Source organism: Hyaena hyaena, unplaced genomic scaffold (assembly GCF_003009895.1).
Source record: "Hyaena hyaena isolate Hyena2069 unplaced genomic scaffold, ASM300989v1 scaffold_635, whole genome shotgun sequence".
NCBI lineage: Eukaryota > Metazoa > Chordata > Mammalia > Carnivora > Hyaenidae > Hyaena > Hyaena hyaena.
In genome coordinates this window covers 321,557-339,779 of record NW_024081269.1, presented here as the reverse complement: position 1 = coordinate 339,779, position 18,223 = coordinate 321,557, and the positions used below count along the sequence as shown (strand labels likewise).

At 36.5% G+C, this 18,223-nt stretch overlaps 2 protein-coding genes across 2 annotated transcripts in view; both read left to right on the top strand.

Moving 5' to 3' along the window:
• RAD54B (RAD54 homolog B) overlaps positions 1-18,223 on the top strand; it is an 82,983-nt gene that overhangs the window by 13,448 nt on the left and 51,312 nt on the right. The gene's annotated exons all lie outside the window — the stretch shown is intronic.
• Positions 13,377-18,084, top strand: LOC120219662 (fibrinogen silencer binding protein). Its single transcript, XM_039216509.1, has 2 exons — positions 13,377-13,750; positions 17,490-18,084. Exons 1-2 carry the CDS (start codon positions 13,377-13,379, stop codon positions 18,013-18,015), a joined length of 900 nt encoding a protein of 299 aa, XP_039072440.1. The 3' UTR covers positions 18,016-18,084.

The window sequence follows — 18,223 nt, the reverse complement described above, 5'->3', positions numbered from 1 at the left end:
ACACAGCCTCACGTGGGGCTTAAATTCACAAACCCATGAGATCATGACCTAAGCTGAGATCAGGAGTTGGATGCCCAACTGACTATGCCACCCAGGCATTCCTCTTGTTCAGGTTTTAAATCAAATAGTATGAATTCAAAAACATTTTATGACTGAATGAAAGGATCTTGGAAAATTTATAGTTAAGTCCCTTGGGTTAAGTCCTATGGCTTTGAAATGCTTCAGAGAAGTCAGGTAGTCAAAAAGAAACTACTGGAACATTATAGTTTTCAGAGTTTGAGAAATCAAATATAGTTTGGTATTTGAGAAAACAGTTCCAAAAAGTGGAACAAAAGTCATATTGTAGATAACTAATAGATAACTAATAGATAGATAACTAATGAGTGGAAACTGGCAAATGAAGTTAATGAATATAAGTAAATGAAGTATGTAAAAATAAATTTGGTTGTTAAGGGAAGGAGTAGTATCCTCAGAGCAGGGGACGATGGGGTGGTAGTTATTGTTTTTGTTTTTAAGATTTTATTTTTTAAGTAATCTCTACACTCAACATGGGTCTTGAATCCACAGCCCTGAGAGCAACAGTTGCATGGTTTCGGTGCCTGGGTGGCTCAGTTGGTTAAGTGTCTGACTCTCGGTTTTGGCTCATGTCACAATCCGTGGTGTTTTGGGTTACAGACCTGCATCAGACTCGGCACTGACAGTGTGGAGCCTGCTTGGGCTCTTCTCTCTCTCACCCTCTCCCTCTCTGACCCTACCCTGCTCACACTTTCTCTCTCAAAATAAATAAATAAACTTTAAAAAGTTAAAAAAAAGAGTTGCTCTCTTTACTGATTGAGTCAATGAGTCAGGAAGGAGGTAGTGAAGAGGGTTAGATTAAGGATATAAAAAGGAAGTGATAAAATCTCTCTCTGGTGTAGATATTAGATAAATGTTTTTCATTTGGGTTTGAAATCCCTGGAGATGGTTGGGTGTATTCTCAGGGTTTAATAAATACTTAGAGAAGCTTAGAATTTTGTATTTTCTTTTAACTGATGTGAATAAATGCATGTGAGCATATGCTGGAATTTTTAGGTGGCCACCTTATATAATTATTATAAGTTTTTCATGTTTTCATTGAGAATAGGGCTGAACAGAATGTGTTAGAATATATAAAAACTACCAAATGCAGTTTTTATATATTCACTTAAGATGTTCAGACAATTGACCCATCGTATGTCCTGTTGAAAAGAAAGCTTATTGAAAAAAAACCTGTGGTAGGGGCGCCTGGGTGGCTTAGTCGGTTAAGCGTCCGACTTTCGCTTAGGTCATGATCTCGCGGTTCGTGGGTTCGAGCCCCGCGTCGGGCTCTGTGCTGACTGCCAGCTCGGAGCCTGGAGCCTGTTTCAGTCTGTGACTCCCTCTCTCTCTGACCCTCCCCTGCTCACGCTCTCTCTCTCTCTCTCTCAGAAATAAAAAAAAAAAAAAAAAAACCAAACTTTAAAAAAAAAAAACTTTAAAAAAAAAGAAAAAAAACCTGTGGCAAATCTGTTGGCACCATATTTGTGTCATGAATAACAGTTTAATTTCAGTAAGATGTCACTATCAAATTAATATGATTTTAAATTTTATTGGTTTTATATTTAGTTTATAAATGTTTAATTTTTTATTGTAATAAAATATACATAATAAAATTAACCGTTTTAGCTATTTAAAATGTACAGTGGCATTTAGCATCTTTACAATGTTTTGCAACAGTCACTACTGTCTACTTCCAGTTTCATGATGTTAAAAGAAAACCTGGACCAATTAAGCCGTTAGTTTTCCACTCCCCACTGTCTACATAGCCCCTGGCAACCACCAGTCTGCTTTCTGTCTCTATGGATTTGCCTGTTTTGGATATTTCATATGAATAGGATTATAATATGTAGTTCTTCATGACTTAAAAAACCAAATAATGCATCACATGGTAAGGAATTTAGAAGGCATGAAGAATATAGTAAAAAAGCTCCCTTCCTTGATCCCTAGCCACCTAGTTCTCTAGAGGCAAACCAGTTTTCAATTTTTAGGGTATCTCTTTTGAGATATTCTATACATTTTGAATCCTATTTGTGTGTATATATTCTCCCCATACAAGTGATTGTTCACTTGCTGCACTGTTCTATACATTGCATTTTTACTGTAACAGTATATCTTAGAAATCTTGTTGTCTGTACATTTAGAACTACCTTATGGTTGTTATTTTATTTTTTGTTTTATTTGTTTTTATTTTTTAAATATAATTTACTGTCAAGTTGGCTAACATATAGTGTATAGTGTGCTCTTGGTTTTGGGGTAGATTCCCATGATTTATCACTTACATACAGCAACCAGTGCTCATCCCAGCAAGTGCCCTCCTTGATGCCCATCACCCATTTTCCTCTCTCCTCCACCCTCCTACTTTATGCTTTTTAGAAGTTTCTAATTTTTCATTGTATAGGTATGCCGAATATACTTAACCAGTGCTTTATTAAAGGATATTTATGTTATTTGAGATCTTTTTTGGTTACAAGCAGAGCTACAACTAATGTCTATCTATTATATACATATGTGAGAATATATCCATAGGATAAATACCTTATACTAGGGTGCTGGTTTCAAGGTATGTGTGTTACCATTTTGATGGATAATAGTAAATTACCCTCTGTAGAGGTTAGTAGAAGTTTATCCTTCTAAATGCAGTGTACAAGCAATGCATGTATCATATTGTGATGCTTAATCTATATATGAGTATATACTTATACTTTTTGATACTATTTGATAACCTAATTGTTAAACATGTTATTTTGTTGTGCCTTTTAAGATAAGCTTTTTAATGCTATATTTTGAGAATGTTCCCTACTCTGCTCCTTAGGATAAGATCCCCTTGCTAAACAACCCTCCCCTTTAAATAAATCAAGTGCCGTTTCTGTTTATCTGTGAATAGCAGCTTTCATTTCCCTCCTGGCTGCAGAATTGTAGCTACAAGCTGCAAGAATCATTGCTAATTACTCCTAAGCCTGTAGGAGCTGGGGGACACCTCACCCTCTTGTTACTGCAAAGTCTGCCTCCCACGCCCCTAGTGGTTCACTTTGTTCTGGAGGGCAACCCCCGTGCGACTCTACATAAATATGGCAGTCTTCCTCTCCTGCATTGCTATTTTACCTGTTCAGTATCAGGTGTTGTGTGTTTGACCATCCCTATACCCCTAGAAGAGGAATCCTTTCCTCACCAACTATATCAATACAGAGGCAGTTAAAAGAAGGAGACATGCATTTTTCTAAGGAGGTTTACTGAGTTTCCCCAATAGTCTTATAACTCTTGCCATCACTTCTCCCGGGGCTAAAAATTACTGGTGTATAAGGTTTGTGGGATGTATTTACTAAGCCCTTTTGGAAAGTTTCTTCATTGCCTAGAATATTAAGCATGCTAAGTTTGGTGTAGCTTTCCTCAGTTACTTGGATAGGGTGCAAAATGGGAGTATTCCTGTTTGAGCACAGCTTTACGCTGGGAATTTGCTTTATCTTTTGGAGGGCTGATGTAGAATAATTGAAATAATGGTGTTCAGTATCTAGTTTTGGGGGAATGAATTGTATGTGTTCATCTGTTGCCTCTTTGAAGCCTCATTTAAAAACAAAATGTGAAGTGGTGATCTAAGCAAGATAAATAGGCAAATGGGATAAACACAGTGGAAAGAAAGATAACACAGTTTTTAAAATATCAGTTAATACGCTTTTAGCTTAAGTATTAATAAAAATACTGGCTTATGTAACTGTATTTTATTGTCCTGTATAGCTAGAAATTCCAGGCTTCAGGGTTGACTTGCCTAGCAGTTTAAAGGATGTCATCATGAGCCCTATTCTTTCTCTTTTTCTCATCTGTCATCCATAGGATTGCCTTCATTGTTAAACTGGCTCCCCTCATGTTAAGTAATAGATTTCAGCAATCGTTGGGGCCATATACTTCCTTTTTCTTATCTATCTGATGGCAGGCAGATGTGCCCTACTCATAATCATTAAATAAAGTTTTCTTCATGCTGATATTGTGCCACTTTACTGTGACCAGAGGGATTCTTAACTTTAGACCTATATTACCACTGTAAAGAAGATTTACTGGTTTCTGAGAATCACCAGTCTATCAGTCAGATACACATTCTTCATCTCTGTCCTCGGAAGTGAGAGCTATCTCATCCTAATTTCCTGGCTGTGCACAATGGAGGAGGAATGGAACCTCTAACATCCATAATGTTAACTATTCTGAGAAATGATTAGTTGAAGAAATGGGTAAAATAAATGTGAGTAGCTTAGCAACACTTTTAATATATGAAATTTAACTGAAGGCTAAGTTCCTGCCAACCAGCTTCTGGGGCAGAGGGTCCTTTAGTTAAAAAAATACAGATTTTACTAAAATTTTTTTAAAGTTTATTTATTTATTTTGAGTGAGAGAGAGAAAGAGAATCCCAAGCAGACTCCATGCTGTCAGCACAGAACCTGATGTAGGGCTGGATCCCCTGAATTGTGACATTATGACCTGAACTGAAATCAAAAGTGGGGTGCTTGCTTAGCTGACTGATCCACCCATGCGCCTCTAAAGGTTTTATTTTTAAGAAATCTCTACAGCCAATGTGGGGCTTGAACTCACAACTCCAAGATTAAGAATCACGTCCTCTAACAAGCCAGGTGCTACTAGTTCAAAATGTTTTTTACCCCAAGAATAAGATGTGGCAAAACAGGGAGGCATTCTATGAAGATGAATGTAAAGCTGGATTATAAAATAGGTCTGTGATTCATGTAGCATAGTTGCTGTAAGTTCTATAATTTGACTCTGTGAGATAAAATAAAATAAAATAAATTTATTGGCCCCTGACCCCGGTTGCTGGCGTAGAGCTCCTAAAACCCTTCTAATTTCTTCAGTGATGACAATTCTAGGAGCATTTTTTTATTCTAGCATTTGGCCTTTGATTCTGGTTCCTGACATAGAGTTCCTAAATCCTTTGGAATTTCCTGGGTGATAGTAGTGTGTTTTATTCTAATGAGGTGATTCTTGGTGGGCTCCAAAATGGGGGCTGGTTTTCAGGACAATGAAACCATGATTATAGGCTGGGAATTTTCAGCTTCACTTCCATTCTTCAGACAAGGGAGGAGGATTGGAAATGGAGTTAAATAATAGATCTTGCCTGACACAAGGAAGCCTCTATTAATAGTATGAGGTTTGCAGAGCTTCTGGGTTGGTGAACATGTGGAGTTGCTGGGAGACTGGCTGCCTGCACAGGGCCTGGAAGCTCTGTGCCCCTTCCCACGTAACTTGCTCTGTGCATCTTTTCCATCTGGATGTTCATCTGTGTCCTTTGTCATAGCCTTTTGTAATAAGCTGGCAAATAGTAAACTGTTGTCTTGGGTTCTGTGAGCTGCTCTAGCAAATTAGTTGAATCCCTGGGGTTGTGGGAGCTTCAGATTTATAGCCTGCCTGTTGGTCAGAAGCACAGATGCGATTGGCATCTGAAGGGAGGGAGTTGGCTTGTGGGACTGAGCCCTTACCCTGTGGGATCTGATGCTATCTGCAGGTAGATAGTGTTAGAATTCAGTTCAATTGTAGGACACCCAGTGGTGTCATAGAATCGCTTGGTGGGGAAAACCCCACATCTTGCATCAGAAATGGGGTAAATGTGGTGGTTGTGTGAGAGGAAGGTGTAACACAGGAAGAGGACTGAGTTTTTCTTACTCCGACTCCTTCAGTTCTGTTAAGATTTGCTTAGATCCCTGAAATCTAATTTTTGATTGTCTCAGGTGCTCAATATCACAGAATGTCATCACTAAAGCACAGCGATGAAGTTTAAGGTATAAATGCTATAGCAGAATGACTCTTAGGGTTTGCATTCACCCGACTTTTCACCCTATTTTTTGTGGCAGATTTTTATTTTTTGGTTTCATTTTCTGCACATATTGTATTATGTTCTTATGAAATACTGAATATAATTTTATGTGCCTCCTCAGATTCTCTCAATACCACCTGGCTCCTAGACTGCTCTGCTGATCTGTTGCTTAACCTGAGCAGCAGGGTCCTGTTTCTTAGTGGTACCATCCAGCCAGGCCAATGAGGCATACTCTGGGAGTGTCTGTTCCTCCTGCTCTTTCCAATCCATTTCCACAGCACAGGGCTTAGTACCCTGCATGTTTGTGGAGGCTGGATGACACAGTCTGGGAGTGCAGTGAAGTTTACTGTGTGTGGGATGAACTTTGACTAATGGGAAATAGGAGGCAGGAGAGAACCGTCCAGATATACTCCTCTTTTTCCTCTGTGGACCTCTCTGAAGTATGTTCTTTTTTGTAGACTATTATCAGTAGATGTTCCAAGGAGGGTACCAAGTAGTTGTATTTGCCAGGTGACCTACTGTACCTTTTCATAGCTGTTGTAAAGTGCTTGCCAGTGACTTTGCTTTACATAGTTCTTGCTCAGCTCCCACCCCCCCTTTTTTTTGAATTAACCCTTGATGTCCTGTATAAGCAACTCCCAAATAAAGCCACCAGCATTCTAATCATTGCTTCAGGCTCTGTTTGTCAGAAAATTTGGGCTAAGACAGATTAATAAGGTATAAGTTCTTATCTTTTTTTTTTCTTGACTATCCTAAGATGCAGAAATAATTTCAGTAGTCACAGTACTCTTTTTGCTTAAAGCTCATGGAAAAAAATCACCCCTACTCCACAGTTATTTCTTATTGTTAAAATTAGTAGATGTAATGATCTAAATTCTATTTTTAATGGCTAAGGAATTAAAATAAATTAACTTTGGGGCGCCTGGGTGGCTTAGTCGGTTAAGCGTCTGACTTTCGCTTAGGTCATGATCTCGCGGTTCGTGGGTTCGGGCCCCGCGTCGGGCTCTGTGCTGACTGCCAGCTCAGAGCCTGGAGCCTGTTACAGTCTGTGACTCCCTCTCTCTCTGACCCTCCCCTGCTCACGCCGTCTCTCTCTCTCTCCTAGAAATAAATAAAACATTAAAAAAAATTAACTTTTTATTCTCAAAGATAATTTTGAACATTTTATAATTATTAAACAAAAGTTGAAAGAATTGTGCAGTGAATACCCATACACCCATCATCTAGATTCTGCAGTTAAAGTGTTACTGTATTTGCTTTATGACATACCCATCTGTTCATTTATTGGTCTTGTTTTTTAATTAAAAAAAAATTTTTTTAGGAGGCTTATGCCCAACATGGGGCTTGAACTCACAACCCCAGATCAAGGGTCACATGCTTTACTGACGAAGTCAGCCAAGCGCCCCAGTCTGTCTTTTATTTATTATTATTTTAATGTTTATTTTTGAGTGAGAGGAGAGAGACTGAGCATGAGTGGGGGAGGGGCAGAGAGAGAGAGAAAAAGAGATGCAGAGTCTGAAACAGCTTCAGGCTCTGAGCTGTCAGAATAGAGCCCAACTCTATCTAGGCTCAAACCCACAAACCATAAGATCACGACCTCTATTAATAGACTGAGCCAGCCAGATGCCCTAAAACATTAGTTTTTTGTTTTAAAATTTCAATAAATCAGTTAAAAAATTTTTTTAAAAATGTTTTTATTTATTTCTGGGAGAGAGAGACAGCATGAGCAGGGGAGGGTCAGAGAGAGAGGGAGACACAGAATCTGAAGCAGGCTGCAAGCTCTGAGCTAGCTGTCAGCACAGAGCCCAATGCAGGGCTTGAAATGGACCACGAGATCATGACCTGAGCTGAAGTCGGACGCCTAACTGACTGAGCCACCCAGGCGCCCCTCAATAAATCAGTTTTAACCTAACCTAACAGAGCAACCATCTATTGTAGAGGAAGTTTTTTTCCCCCATGTCTCACTAAAATTCTTTTTACAGATCTAGAAGATACATGAATATCTATGGCATGAATATTTGGTCATGAATTGATAGGATTTCTTGTCAATTTGGAAATCCTTTGAGATAAGATGTGACCCAAATATTCATAGGAAAGTTTATCACTTATATTGTACAACTCATTTAAATCTAAAGAAAAGTATTTGTAATTTTAAAAACACTGTGATTGAATCAGTCTGTTAGATCATATATTCTGTAGGCAATTGTTGTTTGCTTAATTGTTCATTTTAAAAGTATATCTTGTTTTTCTTAAGGTTTATCTTTTTTGGTAACTCTGCACTTAACATGTGGCTTGAATTCATGAACCCAAGATCAAGAGTTGCATGCTCTTCTGACTGAGCCAGTCAGACACCCCTAAAAATATCTTAAAAAGTTTTTTCTCATAATGTTCTAACAGAATTTCCATTAACTGAAATAAATTTTTTTTCACCAGCTCTTCATCTAAAAAGAATAATAATCATTTACAACTAGTTACACAGGGTATCATTGTAATTTGTACTGTCTGCATAAAATATTCAAACAAGTCCATTAAATGTTACATCAGTGCATAGAAAAAAAAAAATCATTCAAATGTAACCTATTTGTTAAGATCGAATACACTGGTGGAAGGGCTCCTGGCTAGCTCAGTTGGAGAGCTTGTGACTCTTGACCCTCAGGTTTGTGAGTTCAAGCCCCTTATTAGGTACAGAGATTACTTTAAAAAAAAAAAAAAAAAGAAGAAGAAGAAGAAAGAAAAAAACATTGTCTACATTGGTGATGTGATTATGTGTAAAGTCCAAGAAAAATTGTATTGGATAAGTAAAAATAAGCAAGAAGACTTTACTCAAAACTATTGCAGGAGAGGGTAGAGATTGAATTTAACTTCTTTTTTTTTTTTTTTTTTAATATTTTTATTTATTTCTAGGAGAGAGAAAGAGAGACAGCATGAGCAGGGGAGGGTCAGAGAGAGAGGGAGACACAGACTCCGAAACAAGCTCCAGGCTCTGAGCTGGCAGTCAGCACAGAGCCCTACGCGGGGCTCGAACCCACGAACTGCGAGATCATGACCTAAGCGAAAGTCGGGCGCTTAACCAACTAAGCCACCCAGGTGCCCCATGAATTTAACTTCTAATACAACAGGGATTTATAGCCAAGGGGCAGGATAAGGAAGTAAGTGAGTGAAAAATTACTGAGAGGAGCTTGGTTATGATTGGGGTGAAGGTATGAAGAGTTTGGTTAGGTATCAAGGTTGGGGGGAGTCTTGCCAGATCTGGGCCTGGCATGCTGCCAAGTTCAAGGCATTGTTGAGAAGAGGGCTCAGAGGAGCCTGACTTAAGTTTGGTCAAGGGAATTGTGCTTGTCAGTAATGTTAGAAACAGTAGTATCATATAGTTTCAAAAGGTTATGTAAAATGTAATCATACCAAAACACTAAAGTTGTATTTCATGGAAAAAATATATTGCTTCAATTTAAATTTTTAAACTGTAATTAAAATTCAGAAAAATTTAAAATTCAGTTTCTCGGTTCCATTAACATTTAAAATGCTCAGTAGCCACACGTGGTTCATGTCTACTGCTAAATAACAAAATTTGGCCACATAAATTTGAAGATCTAATTGGTTTTATTAAAGAATTTATGCATTGGGCCCCACCTTGTCTAGCTAGTAGAGAGGCACTCCAAAGAGTTGTATAAAATGAAAGGTTTTATAGAAGGAAGGAAGGAGGGTTAAGAAAGTTATTAGCAAAAGAAAAGGATTGACCAGGCTGTTTTCTAGGGGAAGGGGTGTTACATGCAGGGTACCTTATCTTTCTTTGAGGGAGAGAGGACTCAGATGACTGACTTATTGGCACTGATGGAAAGAAAAATTTCCTGACTAACTGGTTAAGGCCACATTTCTGGGGGGCAGGGGGGGTTAAAACTGCAGTTAAGTTTGGGTATTAAGCCTCAGTTTGCGAACTCAATCTAAGTGATACTTCTTAGGGCCTGTGGTTTTCTTTTCTTACCATTACTGTATTGGACAATGGAGTTCTAGACCTTTTGGGAGTGAGTTTTTATATATGTGTATGTGCCTGCCTACATTTTATACCTGTGTATATATTTTTCTGTACATATAGATATTTAGCTTTGGTTGTTTTTGGTAAACATAATGGGTTTATATAGTATGTATTTTTCTTTTACTTGCTCATTTCACCTACCGTATATGTTGGAGCTTGTTCTGTGTCAATACATAAACATTTGCCTCTTTTATTTTAGTGCTGCCTAGAGTTATGGATGTATTCTAGTGATAAAAAAATGTTTTTAAAATTTTATTTATTTTGAAGGGGGGGTAGGGAGGGGCAGAGAGAGAATTCCCAGTAGGCTCCATGCTGTCAGACACAAAACCTAATGAGGGCTTTAAACCCATGAACTGTGAGATCATGACCTGAGCCTTAATCAAGAGTTGTATGCTTAGCCCAATGTGCCACCAGGTGCCCCTGTTTTAGTGATTTTAATTGTCCTTACCTGATATGCTCTTAGATTGCTTCCAGCACTATACTACTACAGGGAATGGTTTATTCTTTCCTGTATTTGAATATTTTCCTAAGTTAGATTCCGAGAAGTAAAATTACTGTAATTTTAGAAGGTTTTACACATGTGAAATATTAATGCTCTCAGACCGCCATCCAGAATGCTGTTTTACACCCCCATGAGTACTGCCAGAGAGAACCCTTTGCCCTGCACCCTCACCTACTTGACATTTTCAATCTTTAAGAATTTTGCCAGTCTTATGGCAAAAATGATGATGAAAATCATTTTTAATATACATTTTTGATAATTTTATGAGATTTATTGGCTTTTCATATTTTATTAGTATTTCATTTTTTATTAAAAAATTTTAATGTTTATTTTTGAGAGAGAGCGTGAGCGGAGAAAGGGCAGAGAGGTAACAGAATCTGGAGAGGGCTCTGTGCTGACAGCAGGGAGTCCAGTGCAGGGCTTGAACTCAAGAATCGTAAGATCATGCACAGTTCGTGGGTTCGAACCCTGTGTCAGGCTCTGTGCTGACCACCAGCTCGGAGCCTGGAGCCCGTTTCAGATTCTGTGTCTCCCTCTCTCTCTGACCCTCCCCTGCTCATGCTGTCTGTCTCTCTCTCTCTCTCAGAAAGAAATAAAACATTAAAAAAAAATCGTGAGATCATGACCTCAGCTGAAGTCAGACACTTAACCGACTGAGCCACCCAGGTGCCCCAGCATTTCATTTTTTAATACATCACCAGTTATTTCTTCGAAAATTAACACTATCTAAAGACAGCATATATATATCCTGTGTTCTTGGTTTCCTTTGAGTACCTTTGGTCAGGTTGTTTGGGTGGGTCAGTTTTCAGTTTGCATCTTCTGTCCTTTAGGTCTTTTTCACTGGACTAAGAATTAAATTGACATGAGATAGATTAGTAGGAGAGAATCAAATTGAGTTTTACGCATATGAGGAATCCAAACAGATGTGAGATTTCAAAGACCGGGAACTTGGCTTTTATAACATCCTGAGCAAAGGAGGGGGTACAAAGGGGAGGAAGACCTTTAGCAGGAAGGTAAGAGTATATGTATAGAAAACAAAGGTTGCCCCATTACTTTGGGTACCTTTCTTAAGTAAGGAGCAATCTGTTAGTAGCTTTTCTTCTTGGTACAGGTTCTCCCTTTCAATGTAAATTTAGGCAGTTGAGGGGGAGGTTAAGAGGTTTTCCTGAATCTGCTGAGTTTTGATTCCTTTTAAGTCAAAATAATCTTCATCCAAAGTGGCCCATTTTTAGGGTGGCCTGCCCTTAGCCCCTATACTTGTATATGAGGGGAAAATAGGCTTTTTTTTTTTTTTTTTTACCTAGTTTATGTTACATTGTTAAATATTGTTGTGCATACATTTATTATGTTTTCAGACAGGGATTAGAAAGTACATTCTAAACTCTTAACCTGGTGGTCTTGCAAATGGCTAAACTAGTTGTTTACTTTTGTTAAAAAACAAAATTCAACTGAGTAAGTTTTGAAGATCTTACTGGCATTATTCAGTGATCTATGAATTGGGCAGCATACCATTTAACAGATAGAAAGGAGCTCTGAGGAACTATACAAAATGAATGACTTTCATAGGCAGAAGTGAGTGCGAACAAGGAAATTATCATAGCAAAAAGTGGAGATGACTGTTCGTTTTCCTTAAGTGGCTGGCAGGGGTGGTCAGGCAGATTGCCTCACTAGTGCTGATCACATGGTTCTTGATTGACTGGCTTCAAATTCCATTCTTGGAAGAGCCAAGTTGCAATTAGGTGACATGGGACTTAGCATAAGTGACTCTATTTTGAGCCTGGTATCTCTCTCTCTCTCTCTCTCTCTCTTTAAATGTTTATTTTGAGAGGGAAAGAGAGAGATAAGCAGGTGGGGGAGGGACAGAGAGAGAGGAAGAGAGAGAATCCCAAGCAGGCTCTGAACTTCCAGTGCAGAGCCTGACCCTGGGGCTTGATCCTATGAAACGTGAGATCATGACCTGAACCGAAATTAAATCTAGTCAGACACTTAATCGTCTGAGCCACCCAGGTGCCTCCTGGTGTCTCGTTTTTAAATAGTCCAAATTATATGAATATAACTGAATAAAAATCCTACTCTGTAATAATAGTAAATGCCATTTTGTTGTGTGCAGTCTTAAGGCATGATTCTTCTGTTCTCACTGTGAATGGTGTTTTTTACACACAATAAAGCAGGCTAGCATATTCACATATGTTACAGCTAGAATAATCCATTGCTGTAAAAGCATAATTTTTACGTGCTTTTTAGATTCAATGTTCAAAAATTTTTTCATAAGTAACTGAAAAAAGTGTAGTGGCTACTGTAGACTGTAAAATGAAGGAGAAGCTTAGCTTTACTGTGAAGTCTGAGTCTGGGTGTAACCTAACTAGCTAGAGGATATGCAATTCCTGATTGACAGCAGGACCAGCATTATGCAGATTTTGTCAGAGAGAGCAGCAGCTCAGAAAACAGTGATTAGGGGCTCTGTTAGGAATCACTACATTCATCACTCATATCTTTAGTTTTTCATTTCCCTATCTACTGGATTTGTAAACAAATAGCACAAAACAGTTCCTCTTTTGTTTCTATTAAAGTGGTACTGCAATGCAGTTTCAGTCTATCAGCTAGGCATACATGTGTGGAAATTCGATATTCTCACTAAATTAGCTAATTTTTAGCTGTGTTCCATGTTTATCTCTAGACCTTTGTGTATTAAATCCTGTCTCGAGCTGTTCTCTTTATACACAAGTGTGTTTTGCTTGTGCCTTCCTGTCTTCTTCAGTGAGAAGCTTTATGTAGGTCAGGCTTGGCTTAAGCAGATTTCCTGAACCTGCGTCAGCTTAAGCTGGAGGAATTTTAATAAACCCTCCCCTGTAGGCGTGGGCCTAAATGAGGCTAGCCTAGTTAAGCCTGATCTTTTTCTGTTTGTGAAAAGAGCTGAGCAGAGCTGAAGGCTGCATGGTGGTTTCAGAAACTGCCTACTTAATTTGAAAAGAACAATGGTAGGAAAGGCTAGGTCTTCCAATTTTACCTTATCTGAAAAGCTTGATTTGCTAAAGCTTGTGAAGCCATATGTTAAAATTCTCGAAGAACACACTAATAAACATTCAGTAATAGTGGAAAAGAATAGATGTTGGGATATCATAGCAGTAAACTATAATGCAATTGGAGTAGATCGCCCTCCTCGAACAGCCCAGGGCCTACGCACCCTTTACAAAAGGCTCAAAGAATATGCCAAACAGGAGCTATTGCAGCAAAAAGAGACCCAATCAGATTTTAAAAGCAATATTTCTGAGCCAACCAAGAAAGTTATGGAGATGATTCCCCAGATTTCCAGTTTTTGCCTGTTAAGAGACAGGAACCACATACAAAGGTAAGCTTTATTTTATTTTCTTGTGGAAAATTATGGCGCCTCCTATCTATTGGGCTCTGGCTTAGTTGTGATAGAGATATGCATAGTAAGCATCCCCACTACGGGAGCAATGAATAGTGTCTTTGTTTTGCTTTCTTAAAAAAGAAAAGTGAGGCTATAAGGAATTTTTCTGCTGCATTTGATTTAAGCCACTTTTTATTGTCTTCCCCTCCCCCTTCCTTCTCTCTATAGTTTCTAAAAGTAAAGGTTAGGGAGAAATAAATGGGATAAAATTTATAACATAACCTTATAAACTTTTTAAGCTTTAAATTTAAATTGCTAATTAGCTGCTGAGAGATATCTTTTTCTTATTTAAGATTATATTTAATTGGAATTTTCAATTTTATATAAAGTTAGCAGTTTCAGGAGAAATTGAAGAATCCTGGTTTTTTAATGAATTTTACTGTCTACACTTAGTGAATATTAATTGAACTAAAAAGCTAAAATCAAAACTTAAGTAAATTTATTAATAGCATGATTGTATATATTAAGACAGCTTATTTTCCAACATATTCAAAATAAAAAAAGGTGAATACAAGGAAAGGAGTTGATGGCTAAGTAGAGATTCAGATTACTTAATAAAATTAAAAGTTTTTGTTGTTTTTGTTCATCAATGGTATAGTTTCACTTTGATCTTGAGTCATATAGGAAAGAAGGTTAAACTCTACTATTTTGCAAAGATGCAAACTATGAATTTTAATATATGAATAAGCAACTAAGTTCTTAAAGGGTTAGAAACAGTTTTTGGTTAAATTTATGGTCTGGGAATAACTGGGAATCTTCAAAACTGTTATCTTATTACTAATTCAAATTTTAACCCCTGACAAAAGCTAAAAATGGCAGCTGCATTCTTCTGGACCATTTAGGGTTATTTAAACAAATTGTAAACTTGTGAGTTGAGGGACATTTCAAACAAAGGTTTACAGTGCTTTCTTATTGGTGGAAGAGTCATTATATAAGCTAAATTATTGATTACCTATGAAATCCTTTTGAAGTTAGGAGAGAAACGGGAGAAAAACTTTATAGCCAAATTCATTTGTTATTTTTATAATTTACTAGGGTAATTTTTTTGAGACCAGCTTCTTACCGTATAATGCTTATATCTAGTAGATAACATAGTAAAAAAAAAAAAATCAAGGGTAATCTGGAACTTGGATACTCATTTTATTAATTCATCAGTGCTTAAAATGTTCTCTGTGGTGAGAAATGATTAAATCCTAATTTGCTGAGTGTCCAAAAAACTCCACAGTAAGACTTTTATACTGTACTACTTACTAAAAATTCTTCTCTTCCCCAAACCATAGAGAAAATTGGCTTTCGCATTACAGGTATAAAACTACCTTTTAGGTATTAAGTATAGGCTTTTATCATTTGAAAACTACATATAGAAACTGTAGTTTTAATTCGTTGTGTATTTTAAAATTACAGTGGGTATAGAAGAGAAGTAATACACAAGGATTTATTTACATATTCACAGTCAATCTTTTGGGATAACAACATTGCTCTGATAAATGAGTTCATTAGTTTATATATTACAAAACCCACTGTTTAAACAAGAACAACTTTTCATAATTTAAAGAGAAGAATTTAATTATTAGGAATAAGCCATTTAAATGCTTGTGTTAGTGTGCACATTGCCATTTTCTCTGTATTAGCATTTTTATTTAACATTTGTATATTTAATGTGCTTTTATGTATTTGATTGACATCATCTTGAATATTCATAATTCTCAGTTTATAATCTATAATCTTAATTATGCTTCTGTATAAAATACGCCTGTTAATCTCACCAAACTCTCCTGTTTGTAATAAGGAAAATACTACTGCTTATATTTAACATAGTAAATAAAGATATATTCCTATTTTCTAAGGCTACCTTTATAACACATTGATATATGTCTTCAGTTTTACTTCACTCTAATGTCAGGTTATATTTTGTGTTTTTGCGATCTATTTGACCTTCAAAATTCATAAATTTTAGAAGTCCTTCTGTCTAATTTTTTGTGACCTTCTCTCAAACATTTTTTAATTTCTACCTTGTTATGCTTACTTGTAATGTTTCAGTGAAAATGGAGTATTTCAGATAAAAGCATTTTAAAATTTACATGGGAATGTAATGTCTATATACAGTAGTGATTCTTATACTCCTTTATACAGACTAATTTGGAATAGCAATTATGTGGGTTTTTAAAAGTTTCATTTTTGTCTGTAGTTTTAACCTTCCTCCTTGCTAGGATTTAGAGAGTTAATGAAGAGAAGACTTACTACTTTGAATTACATTGATATTGTATTGTTTTACTTTTGAAAATCGTAAGATTACAAAAAGAATTAAAGTTAAGGAATTTATGTAATCTACAAATAGATTTTTCATAACAAACTGTATCTTATTTCATTTGTATTCATATCATAAATATCTGATATTTCTGGCAATTTAATTTCATTAGTAAGTGACATATGGGATGATTTAATTTTGTTCCTCATGTTCTGCTTGAATTTATTCCAGCATTTTAATCATCCATGTAGAATGCGTTCTTAACTATGTTACTTATTTATCATTTGGAAAATGTTCTCTAAATAATGTTGAATGTAGTGTTTTTTCATTAATGTTCCAATAATCTCTTTCCTCTCTATAACTTATTTTTAAGTTAGACAGAAGCATAAATTAAATAAAAGCCAAGAAACAAAATTATATATTCCTAATCAGTAGTTTCATGTTATTCATGAAATCGGTTTTTTAAAAAGTAGAATTTTAAGATACATTGTGTTTTATATCATAACAAATATTGTTATGTCAAAGTTTTAATTATGCTAAACTAGTTTTCTCTTACTGAAATGTATATTTGGAAATACATGTAAATTTAACAGTCTTTCAGTATATAATATATAAGCCATTTAAAAATATTTCATTAAAAAAACCTTTGTTTAATCATTCAACATGTGATAAGTACCTACTGCCGTCCAGGTACAATATCATGCTCTATGCTGGCGATACAGTAGTGGATATGAACCCTTTCCTGTGAACTTTACCTGACCAATGGTTGAAAGTCTGAAATGCCAATGGACTTATGTGATTTAGGATAGGTAAAGGATAAACACCATGGTATCTAAAATTGTATAGTTAGGATAACATTCTGATAGTTGGGCATACCCAAAGCATACAAACACTTGATTTTTTTGTTTTTTTTTGGACAGATACAGAAATCAGTACCTCCTATAGGTGGCCTTCTACTATCCTAGAAGTCATGGACCTTGGTGATTTTTAGATCAGCCCGGGAGAGCAAAAGTGCAGGGGGTGTAGGGCTAAGGTGTGGGAATAGCAAGGCCCAAAGTGCAAGTAATGTCCCTTTATATCATTTAAGAACATCAGGCTTGTGGGAACATGTGGTATCTCTTTGAGAGCATTAAGAAAGGCCTTTCTTTTTTATTTGCCTTGTTGACTTTGGGTAGTAATTGTAATTTTTTGTCCTTTTAAGAGCTCAATTCTAATGTTTAAGAATGTGGTGAGAGCTATATGTATATATTACTGAAATTTTAAACTTAGTCACTTTAAATTTCAAGGATTACATTTTTTTTGTTGTTTCACAAATTTCTTTATAGCTCTAAAGCTTGACAATTTGATATATACTAAATGTGAAATGATGCTATAAATATGCTCTTGTCTTCATTTGATTTACATTTAATGCTTTTTTGTGTGCTGTAGTGCAAACTTGGATGAGGAAGCACAGGCTGGTACGAGTTCACTACAGGTAATGTTGGATCACCATCCAGTTGCTATTACAGTGGAGGTGAAGCAAGAAGAAGACATTAAGCCCCCTCCTCCACTGGTTTTAAATTCTCAACAGAGTGATATTTTAGAGCAAAGAGAAGACCATGAATTAGTACATGTTATGGAGAGATCTTTATCGCCGTCACTTTCCTCTGTTGACATGAGAATGACATCGTCTCCATCTTCTATCCCAAGGAGAGATGATTTTTTTCGACATGACCGTGGAGAACACTTTAGGTCACAATTAGGGTATGACCCTCAGATTCTGCAAATGCTGAAAGAGGAGCATCAGATAATTTTAGAAAATCAAAAAAATTTTGGATTGTATGTTCAGGAGAAGAGGGATGGATTGAAAAGAAGGCAGCAGCTAGAGGAAGAGCTGCTAAGAGCAAAAATTGAAGTGGAGAAGCTGAAAGCAGTTCGCTTAAGGCATGATCTGCCTGAATATAATAGTCTCTGATATTTTTTTTCAATCTTGCAATTTGAGAAGTTTAATTTTGGCCAAATTACTTTCATTTGGGAATATCCTAAGCAGAATACATACTCTTAAAAAGTGTTATTAGTCTCAGTTGTGAAAAAACCTTTTTTTTTTTTTACGTTATCCAATTATTTAATTTTCTTTTGAGATACATCAAAATGTGTGCATTGGTTGGCCTGGTTATATATTT